We start from the raw sequence: 17,070 nt of genomic DNA on the forward strand, positions 1-17,070 counted from the left end.
CTCCTGATAAGTCTTGGGGAAAACACCATTATTTTCACAAATGTCTGCCTTTAATTAGCACATAACCAGCTGAGAAAATCACAAATATAATCGATTAGATGATTCAGTGGTGCCTGCCAAAAGAAAGATGCAAGGATGGTAAAGATGAGCCATAGTAGTGTACTACTACTAGTGCACACTGAAGTCAAATATCGAGATCCACCACATCTTTTTTTTGTTAAACTTCAAGTCAAATTTCAAAGATTTTATTAATGTCTTCAATATAAGAAACACTACAATATAAATAGACTGTGTCAGCAAAAAAATTCAAGTACTGCAACCCTATGTCCAACATGATGCTTTCTAGTTATTGGAATGTAATTGATATTTTGAATGATGCTGAACTTTATGAATTACTTTAAATAAATGGAGGCAGAAGTAATAGCAGCAATCTTGTTCCCAATCCTATATGTTTGCAACACTAACATTTATCAGCTAGCAAACCTGACATTAAACCTTTCCTCATTACATCTTGTTGTATCATCAGGGCCAGAAAATCTAATGGCTTAATTTATTATCACAAAACAGACAGGTAGTTAGCCGTGTCCGTCTGAGGTCAGGGAGAAGGCACACCCACACACAGCAGAACTCAGTAGTTTAAATAGACAATTTTATTATGTATATTTACATAAAACTGGAGGCAGCCATTTGTTCCAATACAAGGCTCAAACATCCTTAAAAAAAAATCTTTATTTGCTGCAACACAACACAAAACAGAATCACAAGAATCTTCCATGCTACAATCAAATATTAATCTACATAATGGAATTCATTAGGGTTTCTTCTCAATTGTCTTCCACTGTCATATTTTCATATATTTAAAAAAGAAAAGAAAAGAAAAAAGAAAAAGACAGCACAACTTTGATACAGGTCTACCAGTCTGCAAAAGGCTATCTACTAGCAGGCAGCACAAAAACACTGATGAACAAACTTACTCTGCAGGTTTGTTTTTTGTTGTTTCTAAAAAAAAGATGTATTTGCAGTGTGTTTAGTGCCAGATCCTACCATACTGATTTTAGCCACCAGACTGAATCTATATAGCTATCTGTCACAACAATTCATCCAAGGTTGCTCACATTTTAGGGTAGCTATGTTGACTTTCATGTAGGTCTTTTTGTGAAGATGGAGGATGATTAATCAAAAACAGAAGTCATCACAGCTGCAACTCATACTCTGGAGACAATAAAGCTGGCCTCTAAACACTACTCTGCATCTTTCTATCAGATGCTATACAAAAAATAACAGCACACATGCATCCTTTCCCAGAGGCTGAGTCACCCCTAAAGGTGCACACAGTCTGTGTCAGTCCCAAAATTCTTCTCAGGGTTTATGACTGCAGTCTTATCCATAGCCATTACATTTCAGAGTACTCTCTTTGGCCTGTTCTCCATAGCACCTCAAGTTTTAAAAAGGCATCTGAAAACCTCTTGCTATCCAAGCAACATTGCTAACCACAAAAACAATAGCTTTTACACTCATTCCCTAAATGTACCAGGCTAAATTTGCATAAACTGCATTAGTGCAAAATGGTTTTAATGCATTTTCAGTCTCAAGAGGACTCCGATAGGTTGGAAGGGAGGAAAGTTATGTTAATTTCAGCAGGTTAAAGATAAACCACTGTTCTAATACCATCTTAGTTAATTTCTTTCATGTCCATGCATGAAAAGAAGCTTGTTACTTCTACTTTATTCATAAAAAAGTAAAAGCCTCAAATAACTTTTAGTAATCTACCAGCCATTTGGAGAAATAAAACTGACACATGTTAAGCAATTCAGCAGTATAACAACTGTTATACCACAAAAAAGAAACATTTTAAAAACATTTTTATGCATATAGTTTTCTCTCAAAGAGACGTGCCAGCTCTACTTTCCACTCTGTAGCTTCCAAAAAAATCCTCATTGTACCAGAACTCTTAAGAGAATATAGCAATAAATAGCACTTAAAGATAAGAAGAGCTAATGGTGATGACCAAAACACCAGCATAGTGTACTATCAGGATACTTAATTCCAGTAAAATACTATTTTCTATTATATACAAGAACATCATATATGAACAGACATAAGTTGGTTTTCTGGAATAAACTGCCAAAAGGTTAATTTATCTTTATGCTTCTATTAATATATACCCCTGTATTTGAGCTAATACCATGGATAAATGCTTTAGGGATTTATGATAAACCTTCTAGAGCTCATTCATCATTCCTATTAATCATATATTGACTATTGCAACTTCCTTTCAAAGCTATTTCTAAATATATCTTGCCTCCATTCACAAATGATTGCTTTGAATGTCTTAACCAAATCTGAGCCTAGAAAATAGCTAAGATGCAACGAGCAGCAACTTAAAATTCTAGACAATAGTGAGAGAGCATAAAAAGGTAAAGTAGCTTGTTATACCACAGGTCTGTCTTTCAGATATTCAGTGTTCAACATTTATCTTCATCCAGATCTAGTATCTCAGGGACAGTGCATGAGTTAGGTACGTACCCTTTCCTCATGATATACAGTTTGGAAAGTGAAATAGCTGACTATCATGTAAATTCAAAACACAAAACGTTACATTTTGGAATCTCATTCTTCTGACTAGTCAGTAGTGTTACCAGGATTTTCCAATTATGGATGCTTAAGGGAAGCTTCATGGTCTAAGGGTATTTATCCACTCTTCCAACTGAAAATGTATGCTCTGGGAGATGCTGGGGTGGGGGGGAGGAGGGCTTTAATCGGCACAACTCCAAGGGCTGTGCTAATTAAAAGCATTGGGAGCATGATGTGTATCAACACCCCTGTGCTGAAAAACAGCACCAGGGAGCTTTGAACTATAGCACACTGAATGAGCTTCAGTTTAGTTTAAAAGCGCCCTGTTGCCATTTTTCAGCATGGGGATGCTGATGCAAGTGATGCTGGAGGGTGCTTGAGGATGTTAATTTCCACACTCCAGCACACTAGATTACTTGAGTCTGTACTGATGCACTGGAGTCACAGCAAGCACCCTGCACATGTATAGGAGCCGTAAAGGACCAAAGAGAAAGTATAGTGGTAATTATCTTGTCCGTACCAAAATATTGATTAATAGCTGTCCTATTATCCCTTGGTTCAATCAAAGTCAAATATCTCCCAAATACAGCATTCCCTTCCCTAAAAAAAAATGTTTTACATGTAGTTTCCCTTCAGTCCTAACATCAGGATTCTGGAAGCAGAATTACTTCACTTCTCCTATCAGGCTGAATAACAAAAGATATAACCTTAAGGAAATGAGAGACTAAAGAAAAAAAAAATGTTCAGGCAAAAATAACCAGCATACTTCTGTCACCATTTACCTTGGTACTTCAGCATCAATCTCAATAAGCAAATTCGGCACAAAGGGCACATTTGCATCCTTGAGCCAAACTCTCCCTTTTTTTTAGCAGACAAATTGCTAATGCTACCTTTCCCCTCACTTCCCATATCACATGAACTAGGAAGTCTTGTAAAACTCAGCAACCATAGGGATCCTTCATGAAAAAGCATGATAGAAGATGGTGAGACAGCTTTTGATAGCCTTCTACTACTTAGTAGCCTTCTGAAATTAGTTAACTAATTTTGCCAATGATCCTGTAGTGGCAGCAGTCCAACAGCTTACAGCTATAAAAATAAACCAATGATACTGCACCTGTATTGCAAATGCTTCACTTCCCTGTATCAAGAAGCTGAGAAAGTATAAGAAGGTGGATGTTTTACCTGTCATGGTGCAGAAAACAGGAAAACAACTGCCTACTGCACTGCCTTGTTATTTATATCAGGGATTAACAATTCCTATGGTCTTCCAGCCCATGTATTACTACTTTTATTTTTTTTGTAGTATACAACTTGTATTATTTTTGTAGCATGGAAAATTCTTGCTTGTTAAGAACAAAGTACAGTCAAACTGAAAATCATTTCAGATCAGTATTTACTTCTCTGTAGTATACAGAAATAACTCCTTAAAAAAAAGTCTGTATTGCAACTGGTGAGGAAAAACTCAGCCAACTCTTGTGATCTTCCATGTACCATGTTGCAGGTCTTAAACTTATTTCGGATACAGAGTTGAGATTCATACACTTTGGCTTAAAAGATATCCCAGCTTATTATTCTGGGCTGTGCCCCGGTGCTATGTGATAATGGGAATATGGAATTCATTGCTATCAAAGATCAGAGGCCTGGTGGGAGGAGTTGATTCTTTGTCTGCTTTGTGCAGCAGTTTGAAAAGTCCAGTTCCAATATTCATTGGAATCCCCATGATGATGCACTCTGAAACACCTGGAAGAAACAAATGCAGATTGAATTGTCTAAAAAGTTTCCAAACTACTTTCTCTTACTTCACTGTACATGCCTCAAAGCAAAGTCTTGTTCAAACCTCATAAGGAAATCTTAGCAAACTAGAAGTGCTCTCTCCCTATCAGATGCAGTTAAACCAGATAACTACGACAGCCAGTATATTAAAATGGCAAATGTTATTTTATTTGCTAAAAGTTTAGCAAGAAGAAAGACAAACTCAAACCACATGACTTACAGTTTTATTTTTCTGAGGGAGATGCTATCTTTTTGGTCAGTACCTGATAACTTTCTGAGGGTAAAATATCTTGCGTTCTTTCTAAAGTTCAAACCAAAAGGCTTCTATGAAGTCAAGTCAAGTTTAATTTGGCAATGTGTGATTTCCAGATAGAAGTATATTCTTAGTTTAGTTTTTGCAGTTTAGCACTGTTTTTGCATGTTGATGACTTAAAATACACAAATTTCATCCTCACATCGTAATATCAGCAGTTCTCAACCTTTTTAGGTTCAAGGCCCTTCTCACTAGACACAGGACACTCCCTGGAAAATGCCAGCTCTTAGCTTTCACTTTTTTCTTGACCATGGAAAACAACAAAACAAAAACCAAAACAAAAAAGCAAAAACCAAAACAAAATTCTTCTGTGGCAAAGAACTCAGAAAGACCACAAAGGTCAGAATGTTTTTGACAATATGGATTCCTAGGTGTCAACTCCTATCTTGAGAATCACTTGTAGGTATTTGCATACCTAACCGTGATTACATTTCATGGCACTCTTAAAAGGATCTTGCAATACCCTGATGATGAATCACTGGGTTAAATCATATCTGACTTGGAAGCAAATCACAGCTACTCGCAATGCTTACTGCATATATGCAACATGCTATTATTTTAGCCTTTTCAGGAATCAGCTTGCTATTTTTTCAAAAGCTTCAATCACATACACATGAAAAACAGCCCGAGAACAATTCTTTCTTCGCTATGCATGCTTATGATCAAAATTACTATTTGCCTTTATTTCACACTTTTCTACAAATGGGACCGTATGAAATAAACATATGGAATAAGAAAATTTAAAGTTACATGTTACACACATTTCCTAATTGAATTAAATTCAAGACCTTATGCTTAAGCATGCATTAAATAGGTTCCCCTCCGCCCGCCCTTACATTTCTAGTAACACATTACACAGCTTTTGTAACATGGAGCTGATACAGGATTAAAGTGGTTACATAACTTGTTCTTAAGGTCAACATCCTTTGTCCTCTTTTATTAAGTCTTTTAAGTCACAGCCACTGCCTATAGTGAAGTGCTGAATGGGACTCCTTTCATCTCAGCACCTAGGTTGATCTTGGAATCACTAGGGTCCTGCTCTAGTGATACAACCATTTTCCTCTGTGAATCTAATCAAGGCTCCTTGTGTGGCAGAAAGCTGTTAGGTCAGCCAGATGCACAGCCTGATTTTAATCAAAGCTACTAGGACCATCTCTTTACTTCTGGAACCAAGACAACAATTTTGTGTTTTGTCCAGTCCATTTCCTTATTTGAATGAAAACATCATAGAAAGAGCTTAGCATGAAAAGGCCTTTGGTTTCCATGTCCTTCAGCTGAGATTTACAAAGTCAGAGGGGACTCTGAGTAAACATTTTCTTTTTCATATTGATGAGGATGGAGCAAGTCAACTCTAGGACCTTTGGTTTAACCACAGTCAGAGCAGTGAAAACCTTAATGAACACTAACTGATGAGGGAGGAATAGAGGACCAGAAAGAGACAGCTCTTCAAGTATGGTTTATAGTCATTCTAAGCTTTCTAATCCATTTCCAGCCATTTAGAATATATCCTATTCACAAAGCACTCAATGGGATTCACTTCTTTTCACTTACCCTAAGCCATAAGGAGAGAGAAACCTATGTTATATTAGCATTATATACTTTATTAGCACAGAGTATCCATTAGGCTAGGCTCACTACAAATAAGGAGTAAAATCTGCCTGCTGCCTCACTTCCTAAAACTTAAATGAGGAAATAAAATAAAACCAACAAATCTTGAAGGGAAGGGTTGAGAGACCAAACAATTTGTAAAGTATGCGGGAGAATATAAAATTAATTGCAAAACCTTTCAGCTTCTCAAGTGACAAAATTCTAATATTTATGTAACTATCTAGGCACAGCTGCCCCAGAAAACAGTTGGCTTCTTTTTACTTTTTAATTCTTGCCTATGCTCCATGAAGAAACTGAAGAAACTGCAATTGATATTACTTTAGTCATTTTTAAATAAGTAAAGAAATGCATTTGAAGATGAATTGGAGACCATAAGCTCTTTGCACAGGATTTTCATTTTGCTCTGTATTTGTATAATATGTACAAATGAGCTGTGGTTCACATACACCTGGGGTTCCTGGATGGTATAGAAATACAAAAGTGAATTTATCTGTTTGGAGTAGAGTACTATCAAGGGTTTTTCCCCCCCCCCTCTCATCACTTTGGCACTCAAATACCTAAGAGTTGAAGGCCCTTGGCCTCTAAGCATTTTTTGCTGAAGTTAATGAAGTCCATTATGCATGGTACATGTGTGGACTGCAGTTGACAGTTATAAATTTATCCTATTTTTAAGTTCTAGCAAAAAGGGAATCTAAAAAACTAAACAGGTAACTCCATTATTTAACCCGCATCGGGTGTTAAAAATCAACAAACCTCACAGGGCAAACATAGGAACACTGATATTGGCAGGTAACTAAAGAGAGGGAATAAATTTCCAACTATTTCATTCAGCTAAAGGGGGAAAAAAATTCAATGCGCCAAATCCTATCCTAAGCAGCAGACAGGGCTCCCATTGATTCTCACCACTGAATGGTATTGGCCAAGCTAGTGCTTGTTAGACTTTCTGGGATCAAGATCTTTTAACCAGTTCTACTTCTGCAGCTGCTAGCACGTGACTTAGATTTGTTTTCCAAGAGGCACACAGACAGCATTGGCATAAAAGCCATATGCGTACACACTCCTTTAAAGAGTTTTGAAGATGCTAAGCAAAGACTACACAGAACAGTGTAGCTTACAATACTTACCACACACAGAATCTTTCTGTCCAAAGTAGGCAGCGTCAAAGAGATGGTCTGCAGTCTTTTCAAAAGATGCCAGCATTAGCACGCTTTCCTTCATCTTTGCTAACCCAAACCTAGTAATGCCCAGGACTTCACCCTACATTAATGGGCAGAGAAAGACAGTCATCATTTGCAGGCTTTGGTTTCACTCACTGCAAAAATCAAGCCAAGTGGATGAAACAAAAAAATAATACGTTTTTGAAATGGGTAACAAAATACTGAACAGAAATGCACACAACAGTTTCCGTTTGGTTGCCTCTCAGTTATGCCTTTTAAAAGTTAAGGTTTTGACAGTAACTGAAATTTATATAATCCAAAAATGTATTTCTCAGTTTCAGGATCAGTCATAAACTACTAGAGATTTTATGGACTCCAGGGAATTGGCAAGGTTATGAATAAAACAACAAAAACAAAAAGTATTTGATTATAAATCAGCCATTACAAAAACCCAACTTTTACTGAGTTTGAGCTGGCTACAACAAAAACTTCCTTGAGCTTGTCAGTTACTGTTAGTAGATTAATTTGACTTCAGGTATCAGTAGATGACAGAATGATACAAGTTCCCCATTTAAACACCCCTAAAAAATCCACTGGCTTGTAAATATATTGGGTCTAATTCTGTCTCTGCTCCCATTGAACACCTCAATCCCAAATGAAATACACTGGTTCTGAGGTTGGGAGCAATGAAAGAAAAAATGCTTCTTTGGCAATCCCTTGTGGGCAAGGATTACTGTCTTTCATGACTGTTTTATCTGTGTGTTTGAAGATGGCTGATGAGGCCTATCTGGGATCAGCGGGCCCTATTGCAGCTCAGACACTTATTTTTGTGTGGGATGTGTGGCGCTGGATTCTTGATTTTGTCCGTGACATGCTGTTTCCCACATCTCCTGTTGTCATGAGGTTTCAAAGTATGGAGATCCCTGAAGCAGACTCTTCCTCCATGTGGGGCAGTTCTGGACAATATTCCCCCATGAGCTGACATTGATATTGCATTTTTTTAAGGTTAGCTTTGAGTACATCCTTCAAGTGCTTTCTCTGCCCTCCTCTTGAGTATTTGGTTTGGCTAAGATGGGAGAATAAAACTTGCTTTGGGAGTCTGGAGTTGGACATCTGGATGACATGGCTGGCCCAACCAAGTTGATGTTGGATGATCATCACCTCGATGCTCGTGTTGTTTGCTTGTAGGAGGACACTAACGTTGGGTATCTGTCTTTCCACTGAATTCCATTGCCTAGCCAATGTGTACACCCTGTACTCTGAGACCTCTTTCCCTTCTCTGGAAGGTAACAATTTAGGTGCACAGTTCAGGTAACACAGGAGACTAGTGCAGCCAAAATGCTACAACAATTACTGCCCTACAGCTTTCAGGGAAAAAGTTCAAATTCTTCAGCTCATTTCCTTGGCTTATCCTTCCCCCAATCTGGCACAGAGTAAATCATTTCCCCTACTAAGTGAAGAGTTTTTTCCTCCCCTTCAAAGAATAGATAATGCATCACAGCAAACAGTGCTGCCCATACTCCATTAAATAAAACTAGCTCTATTTGTCACAATTCTACCCTTTGGCATGCAGTATACTACCGCTGAGACCTATAAACAGTGGTGTGACATACTGCAGGTTGGGAGCCCATGCAGTCAACCTTAACTCTATGATCTTTATAGCTGACTTGCTGAACTTCAAAATTAAACAAATATTCCAGTGTTCACTATATGAGGTTTGAGAACAGCAGTCTGCTTTGACCAAGTTGTACATCGAGTTCAACATACCAACTCATTAACACTGAGATTGCTTTTTTCAGCCTATAACCTAATAATCCTTTATATGGCTGAGAGTTCTCCTATTGACATTATTAACGTTACTTTGGAACAAACTGGCTAATGGAAAGCCAAAAAAGCACAGTACCAACCTTGTATGTCATCAGATCCGAGAGCAGCATAACATGCCTCCTATCAATGCTCATACCATGGTTTACCATAGTGTACTGAATCTCATTGATAATAGTAGATCGAGCAGCTTCAATGCCCAGTGTTTTTTCAACCTATATAAAGTGATAATATTGGGTAAATGAAGTTGTGATGTGCTGAAGGCATATGGGATCAATGATTTTACCAGATCCACCTGGAACACCTCATATCATAATTTCATAATTCTACTTTTTGAAGGATTGTTTAAATTAAACACAAAACAAGAAATATTTGCTTATTAAAAATGACTGAAGATGCCAGCTGAATTACTTATATCAGTACATCCAGACAGCTACCTGTGAAGGAAGACTTGACTGCCTGTAAATTTCTGTAACTGTCCAAAACCAACACCTGAAGGTGCACTTGCGTATTACCTCATAAGTATTATTAGATGTTGTCTTAGTTCCTTTGACCCCATGGGTGGCCATGACAGCTCGTAGGTTATCACCTTCCACCAGAAGCTTGTATTTCTGCTTCCCACTCTGTTCATCAATGTGAATGACAGCTCGAGACACCTCTGGGATACCCTGCACTACAATCTTTATGAAAGAAGAGGTTGTATGAGCTTGAAGCCATTCGTGCAATATTAAACAGACAACATGAGAAAGCTTCCATCTAAGAATTAACAGCCCCTACCAAATATATTTACAAACCCTACTTCCTCTAGTGGACTAACAAATTGATACACAAATCAAACACTATTACTGAGTAATGAATACTGTCTACAGCCACAGAAAGATCAACCTTCGCCACACTAATATATTTTATCTTCTCTCTAGAAAGGCAGTACCACAGTTATCTGCCTCTTTCCTTTAAAACATATTAACTGAGGAGGAGTATTAAGAACAACTGGACATGATCCTTACAGTTTGTTTGATTTGGGTCTCATGATCCTTTTGAAACCTGGTCTATCTTTAGCTAGAAAAAGTATTTCATGCTTACATAACACTTTGCACCTGCAGAATGTGTTACGACTAAAGCAAATTTATGCAAATATTTTAAAGAAAACAGTACAATTTCCATTTTTAATGAAATCAGCAGCATCAATGGAATTAGAACGAAAGGGCACTTTTACACATGCTCTGGGGGTGGGGAAGGCAGTGCTTTAATTAGGGTGGCTCCGAGAGCTGCTCTAATTAAAACACCACTGTATCTCCTGTATTACCATCCCCACATTTAAAAATGGGAGCGGTGACACTTGAACTAAAGCTCGTTCAATGAGCCCCTGCCACCATTTTTAAGAGCAAGGACACTGTTACATCAGAGGCAAGAGGCTGCTGGAGCGCAGCAATTGCCATGCTCCAATAGACTTGATGGAGTCTGCTTTGACATGCTGGAATTCCAGTGCATCAGGGCAGCCAATGCACTCATGTACAGGCACCCCCAAGAGTTCTGGGTTCAGACAACTAGATCAAAAATTGACCTCAATATTATATAGGAACATTCTTATTTTCCTCATGAAACTGAAACATTACTAATTGCCTGATATGACACAACAGCTCACTTGCCTTTGGCAGCTCTTCTTTCAGGGACTGCAAGACATAATACATTGAACTCTTGCTGTTCTCACGAGGCGTCACACACACAACTGCCTCTCCATGAACAGCAACATCTCCTGGCTTTACTCTTAGCTTCGATATGCAAATAGAGTATCGTACAGTCTCTGCGTTCACCTGTGGCAAAATAAAAGTCACTTGATTACTAGACTATCTTTTCACTTAATATCTCTAAACCCACTTTAAGTTCTGCAGAAATCATATTTCTATTCCACTAGTCAATCAGAATATTACCTCACCTGGATGTATGTAACAAATGGAAATCTTGCAAAGCAGTGCAAACTCAATTTAATATTTAGGTGAAGTCCACCCCTATGTGAAGAGCCAATACAGGTCCATGTCCTTAAAATCCAAATGAAGTCTTATAAAAGTGCTATAAAGAGGTGACATACACTTTTAAATGTACTTTTAGTGAAAAAGGACCAATTTTATGTTTTGGAGGCCATGTGGCACAGCAGCCTTAAGAGAAAATAATTTTAGCCATAGCTTAATTACAAGACTACCATACTTTTGTGCAATTTGTTCTTTATTCAGTAAATTGAGAATACTAAAAGAGGTGGGAAACTTGCACACTACTTTCATTGTACAAAGAAATACTGAAAACTCCTATTATAAGTACTGAATGGGGCTATATATATTTCATGGCCACTGATTTTTTACTTTAAATATATGTCTATTTTTTTATTTTTACTGGACCAGAAGTGGCACACTCACCTCTAGTCTCAGCAGTCTGATCCGCTCCAAAGAGAGCTTGACCAGAATAAAGCAGTCATCTGGAAGAAACACTTCTTCGATGTACTCTGATATCTGCAAATTAAGAGATCCATATGGAATACTTAGCATCCAAGAAGAACAACTGTCCATTACACCAAAGTCTGAAGCACACTAAAGATTTTAAATTTAGCACATTACCAACAATAAGGTGTTGCCTACCTCTCCTAATAAGGTTTTTTCAATTCTTCCCTTAACCAGACGGGCAAAATCTGAATCATCATCTATATCCAACTGTGCTGTGATAATAGGTGTGCTATACAAAATAAAAAAATAAAAAAATAAACAAAACACAAAGATAAATCACTTTCTACCTAAAGCAGACAGCAGTTTGTTTCACATGCTAGGATATGAAGTCAAAGATACAAGTACTTCTCTTAAGAAAGCATTCAACCCCCAAAATTGACAGTTAATTCTTAAAAAAAATATTCTTTAAGGCTTCTAAGAATAGTATAAACATTGGGATCTATAATCAAACAGTAAATGCAGTCAGAAAGACTCTATGATGAATATTTCTAGTGCTCAGTTTAGTTTTACTTAAATATAGCCCCATACCTAATTGCTTTGGAGGCATTAATAATTTCTTTGATTCGTGGTACACCCAGAGTGATGTTCATGGAAGCAACACCAGCAAAGTGGAAAGTCTTCAGGGTCATCTGTGTGCCAGGCTCACCAATACTCTGAGCACACAGTGCTCCAACTGCAGACCCAGGCTCCATCTGTGCCCTGAAATGAAAAATCATGAGCGAAAAAACTCAGATATAAAGGGAGGATAAAACAAAGATAAACTGCATAAGGTTCTACATCGACAGTAAGCAAAGTCAAACGTTATTTTAGGAGTGATGTTATCAGAAAAGATGATTTTTTAAAATCAGATTCAGGATTCTTCATGAGACGGACCACCATGATCTAGCATAGTCTAGTCTAGATGCAACAAAATCTTGCGATACAGAATTATAGAATTATTCTCGACAGGCCAAAAAAGCTATGATGCTGTATCACATTGCTGCAACCCCCTTTTTGCATGAGAGAGAGAGAGAGAGAGAAAGTTCTGCATTAGCAGGCCACATATTAGAAAGATTATCCTCTTTCAGTTATGTGCGTGAAGTCAGAAACTTTTATTGTACTATGCTAAATGCACGCATGTCCCTTGCTTAACATTATGGTTCTATTCAAGCAGTTTAGACATAATGGAATTAACCCACTATTAAACTGCATCATCTCCTCCAGCAGACGGTAGCAGCAGCAGGCCAGGGACCACATACAAACTGAAAATATTAAGAGAAAATTCTAGACAGAACATTACATTCCAAGCTGTAATATTGCAAGGACAGATGACTTAACATGCATCTGCAAAGGGCAAACTGGGATTAGTGGTCCTGGATCTTAGGGCTTCCTGACATCAGAGTTAAGAAAAAGTGCCATTTAACTAAATCACCAGTACAGACTTCAACAACCCTGCTCTAGGTTATCCATGAAGAATCACCAAATCTAGTGCAAAACAAGCCTAGAGCTGTTTGCTTGCAGTCAGTGCTGTGCAGCCAGTTATCCTGGTAGTAGGACTACAGGCATTATTATTTATGTATAAGCTACACTTTAAGCACTGTATTTTCTTGCATACCACACATCCTAAAATAAGACACATAACTTGATTTTAAAAGGGAAGGCAGAATGAAGAAAAAAACATTTCTAGAGTCATGGCTGAATGAGGCTGCATGGAACAGAGACAGTTTACTCTTTGGCATCACTGCCTTGCCTTTCAGCTGAGCAGCCAAAAGCTGCTGTCAGTTCACTCATAGCAACAACAGGGTTAAAGCCTGAGCTGGAGCTTGGATGGAGAGAGTGAATGACCTGAACAGCAGGATCTTGCCCTCCTATGTGGCCAGAAAGGGAAAGCAGCACAGCTCCTGGCAGCCATTACAGCACCGCCAATCCTGGTGTGGAAATCAGTTCTCATTTAAAACACATCACCTCAATTTTGGATGGCTAGTTTGGGAAATAACAGTGCAGCAGCTGCCTGCTTTTCCCTCTGCCTTGTACTCAAATCCAACATGAGGGGCTTCCCTTGGGCCAAACTGAATGGGGGCTGCGGGGAGGGAGAACAGGACACCTTGCCTTGGATGTGAGCAAATATGCTAATATGTACTTATCACTGAAGAACATTACCCTAAGTGAAGATAAGCTATGTAATCTCAGCAATGAAAACTAATGCCTTCAAGATAAAATCTCATATTTACAGAAGTATTAAGCCACAGCAAAATGACCATAATTAAATAACTGCTGCAATGAAAGAGTAGGAATACATCCTGTAACTGAACATCAGATTATGACCAATGGTGGAAAAAAACCAAGAGATAATATTCTTTATCATGCACATATGAATTGAAATTAATAAATCAAGGTTGCTATGGCTTTGAAATGTATCATCTAGTCTGTACAACATTCCACACTAAAACTTCGAAGATTGGAAAGGAACTTGTTCTAGAATAGTCTTGGCGGGGGGAGAATATTTATTTTTCCATTGTTTTATATTATCTGGGAACAGCAGCTCCTCCCGCCTTGGAGCCTGGCACCTCCTTCTTTGATTTGAACCTTCTTCCAAGCACAAAACCATTAACATGATAAAAAAATGGCAGCCAAGGAAGAAAATTGTGATGTCGCCACCTTAGAAATATGACTTAATTCCATAATCTTACAGGAATACGCAGAGATGTGAAGGCCTGGAAAAATACCCATTTTTTTCTGAGGACTTTTTTTTGTTTTTTTTTCCAAAAAATTGGAAAAGTTTAAAGTTTTTGGAAAGATGTAAAAAAAACCTCTTATGAAATATTTTCTTTTAGTATGATGAATAAAATGTTTACAACAAGGTGTTCATATATCTACCCTGTACTCCCCAAAACTGTTTTCTAATAAGTATGTAATAGGAAGACTTTCATGCAAGACTATCTTCAGTATCAGATCATTACAATTCCTGTACACTGAGGACAAGCAGTACAGTACAACTCTCAAACACAAGAGCAAGATGCATTTCTGCCCCCAGGGGGCACTGCCATTTTCACAAGAGAAGGAAGGAGGATTCAATGCCCTCTTTGCTTGTGGACTTCCTCCATTGTTGACTTTCGATCTAGAGGTTGGTGGATCTGCTCCTGTCCTTCTGACTAGGCCTTAAAGGACTGGGGGCAGACACTGGCAGCAGCATCCATTTGTTCCTGTAGAGATTAGAAACAAGGAGCTTATTGCCTTGCTTGTTCAAAACCCTCAGAGACGACACAGCAAATCTAAAGGTTTTGGAGTTAGAAGGATCCTGTCTCCTCCTGGTCCCATCATCTTGAGATCCACAGAAGTGCAAAAGCAGCACAAAGGAGCTGTAAGAAAGTATACCTCTTTATTGCAAGGTAAGAGGTTAACTTTCTCTGAATTCAGTATATTCAACTATATTTTACCTTTGTTAGTATATTTTCATAACCTATGTAATTCATAATTGAATTCCTACCAATCTGATTTTTTGTGACAAATCACCCAACCTTAGCAGTGAGGCAAGGCCTGCAGGGCAGGGAAGTTGTTCACAGTTAACTATGAGTAGGCTTCTCTTCCATTCATTACTAAATTTGTGCATGCTGTAGCTTAGTGTTCATATATGCAAGCTTGCCACTAAATTACACTTTTCTTCCTTCTACCTCAGCAAAATGGTGCAACCAATTTCTAGCATATGGAAGCATTTCCACACTGCAAGTTATTCTGAAAAAAAAATGCAATTTGCAAATACTGTCAAATGAAATATGCATTTTCCAAATGCTACTAGGATGACCAAACACATTCTTGTATGTAAGAACTGTCTTGCAGACATTAAAAAATTCCTTCATGGGTGTAAGTGAGGAGGAGGTAGATCATGATGATGAAAGTGCAGGTAGCATTACAGAAGTGTTGAAACAGCAGAGAACAGGCGTACTGTACTATCAGTAGTAAAATAAGTGAAGTCCTACACAAGATTGGGAGTGGTAAAATATTTGCTTTGCTGACTGACAATGCAAGTAACATGAAAGCAGCATGGGAGATCACAATGGATAAATATTCACATATTACTGCAATAGGATGTGCATCCCATGGGCTCAACATGCTCTTTAATGGCATCATGAAGTTGGACACCGCAAAAGATCTATAGAAGAGCAAAATAAGTTACAAAACATGTAAAAGCTACTTGTGTTGTAGCTGCACCCTTTAAGAAGAAACAGGAAGAAAAGAACGCAAAGAATAAAATAGTAAGACTCAAACTCTGTAGTAAAACTAGATGTGGTAGAGTGGCGATCTCATTTGAAACTTTACTAAAAAACAAAGAAGCTGTTCAAGAAACAGTAATAACTGAGGATCTTAAAGTACCCAGAAATGTAAGGAACACTGTCCCTGATGAGGATGTCTTCTGGGTTCAGCTGCAGAACTCCCTGAAGATTCTAAAGCAAATTTCTTCAGCACTCATTGCATCTGAATCAGACCATGCACTTTTGTCAGACATTCCTTACCAAATGGCCCAGATAGCTTCTCAAAAACAGTTGATTTTAAGTGCATCTCCACTTACAAGTACAGAAGAAAGAAAAGTGAAAGACTTTATTAACAGATGGGAAGAATTTTGTTGCCAATCAATTCATGCTGCTACAAATCTTCTGGATCCAAGATTCAAAGATAAAAATGTTAGTGATGATAGCACTGCTACTGCATTTGACTGGATTACAAAACAAGCAACACACTTAGGACTTGATGTTGGAAAGGTACATCTTTAGGTATTTGGTCTAGGAATGCAGTCTGGGACTCTGCCAAGCATATCCCTCCTGCAACATGGTGGCAAGGCCTTTGCACAACACAGCCTCTGACTCCTCTTGCTTTTTTATTTTGTCATTTCAGATTCCTTCATCTTCTGCAGCATGTAACAGAAACTCATCCATGTTTGGAACTACTCATACCAAACAAGTAATAAACTAACATGTGAAAGAGTAGAGAAGCTTGTCTCAATCTGGGCAAGCCTTCAATTTTCAGGACTCCATGAAGATGATAAAAATGAAGGATGGAACTGCTGATAGTGATAGTGCAGAAAATGAGAATCATTAGACAAAGTTTCACTTAGCAAAATGTGCATTCAAGGAGTCTTGGTTGTTTTTTTTTCCTTTTTTTCCTCAACTTTTTTTCCAAAAATAAGTGCTTTCTGAAGCTGCTTGACACTGTGGAGGAGATTAAGACCAGAATACATAATAACTTTCTTTGTTTTATTATAATGTTGATGGTTTCTTCTATTTTCAACTTTAATGTTTTCCTGCTTCTCCTCAACTGGCAAAAACTAAGGGATGCTAGGGTTCCTTAGAGT

At 38.0% G+C, this 17,070-nt stretch overlaps 1 protein-coding gene across 2 annotated transcripts in view; it reads right to left on the bottom strand.

Annotated features, from left to right (window-relative positions):
- Positions 1 to 630: 630 nt before the first annotated feature.
- Positions 631 to 17,070, bottom strand: part of POLR3A (RNA polymerase III subunit A) — a 57,511-nt gene continuing 41,071 nt past the window's right edge. For both annotated transcript variants that reach the window (XM_090057341.1, XM_090057342.1), the window contains exons 24-31: positions 12,273 to 12,443; positions 11,880 to 11,973; positions 11,661 to 11,753; positions 10,899 to 11,063; positions 9,765 to 9,929; positions 9,333 to 9,464; positions 7,393 to 7,525; positions 631 to 4,314 (exon numbers count right to left, since the gene is read on the bottom strand). In XM_090057341.1, coding sequence (XP_089913467.1) covers positions 4,166 to 4,314; positions 7,393 to 7,525; positions 9,333 to 9,464; positions 9,765 to 9,929; positions 10,899 to 11,063; positions 11,661 to 11,753; positions 11,880 to 11,973; positions 12,273 to 12,443 — 1,102 coding nt within the window. In that variant the 3' untranslated portion in view covers positions 631 to 4,165. The remainder of the gene's footprint in view (positions 4,315 to 7,392; positions 7,526 to 9,332; positions 9,465 to 9,764; positions 9,930 to 10,898; positions 11,064 to 11,660; positions 11,754 to 11,879; positions 11,974 to 12,272; positions 12,444 to 17,070) is intronic.

Source organism: Crocodylus siamensis, chromosome 7 (assembly GCF_052110815.1).
Source record: "Crocodylus siamensis isolate JL-2025a chromosome 7, ASM5211081v1, whole genome shotgun sequence".
Classification (NCBI taxonomy): Eukaryota; Metazoa; Chordata; order Crocodylia; family Crocodylidae; genus Crocodylus; species Crocodylus siamensis.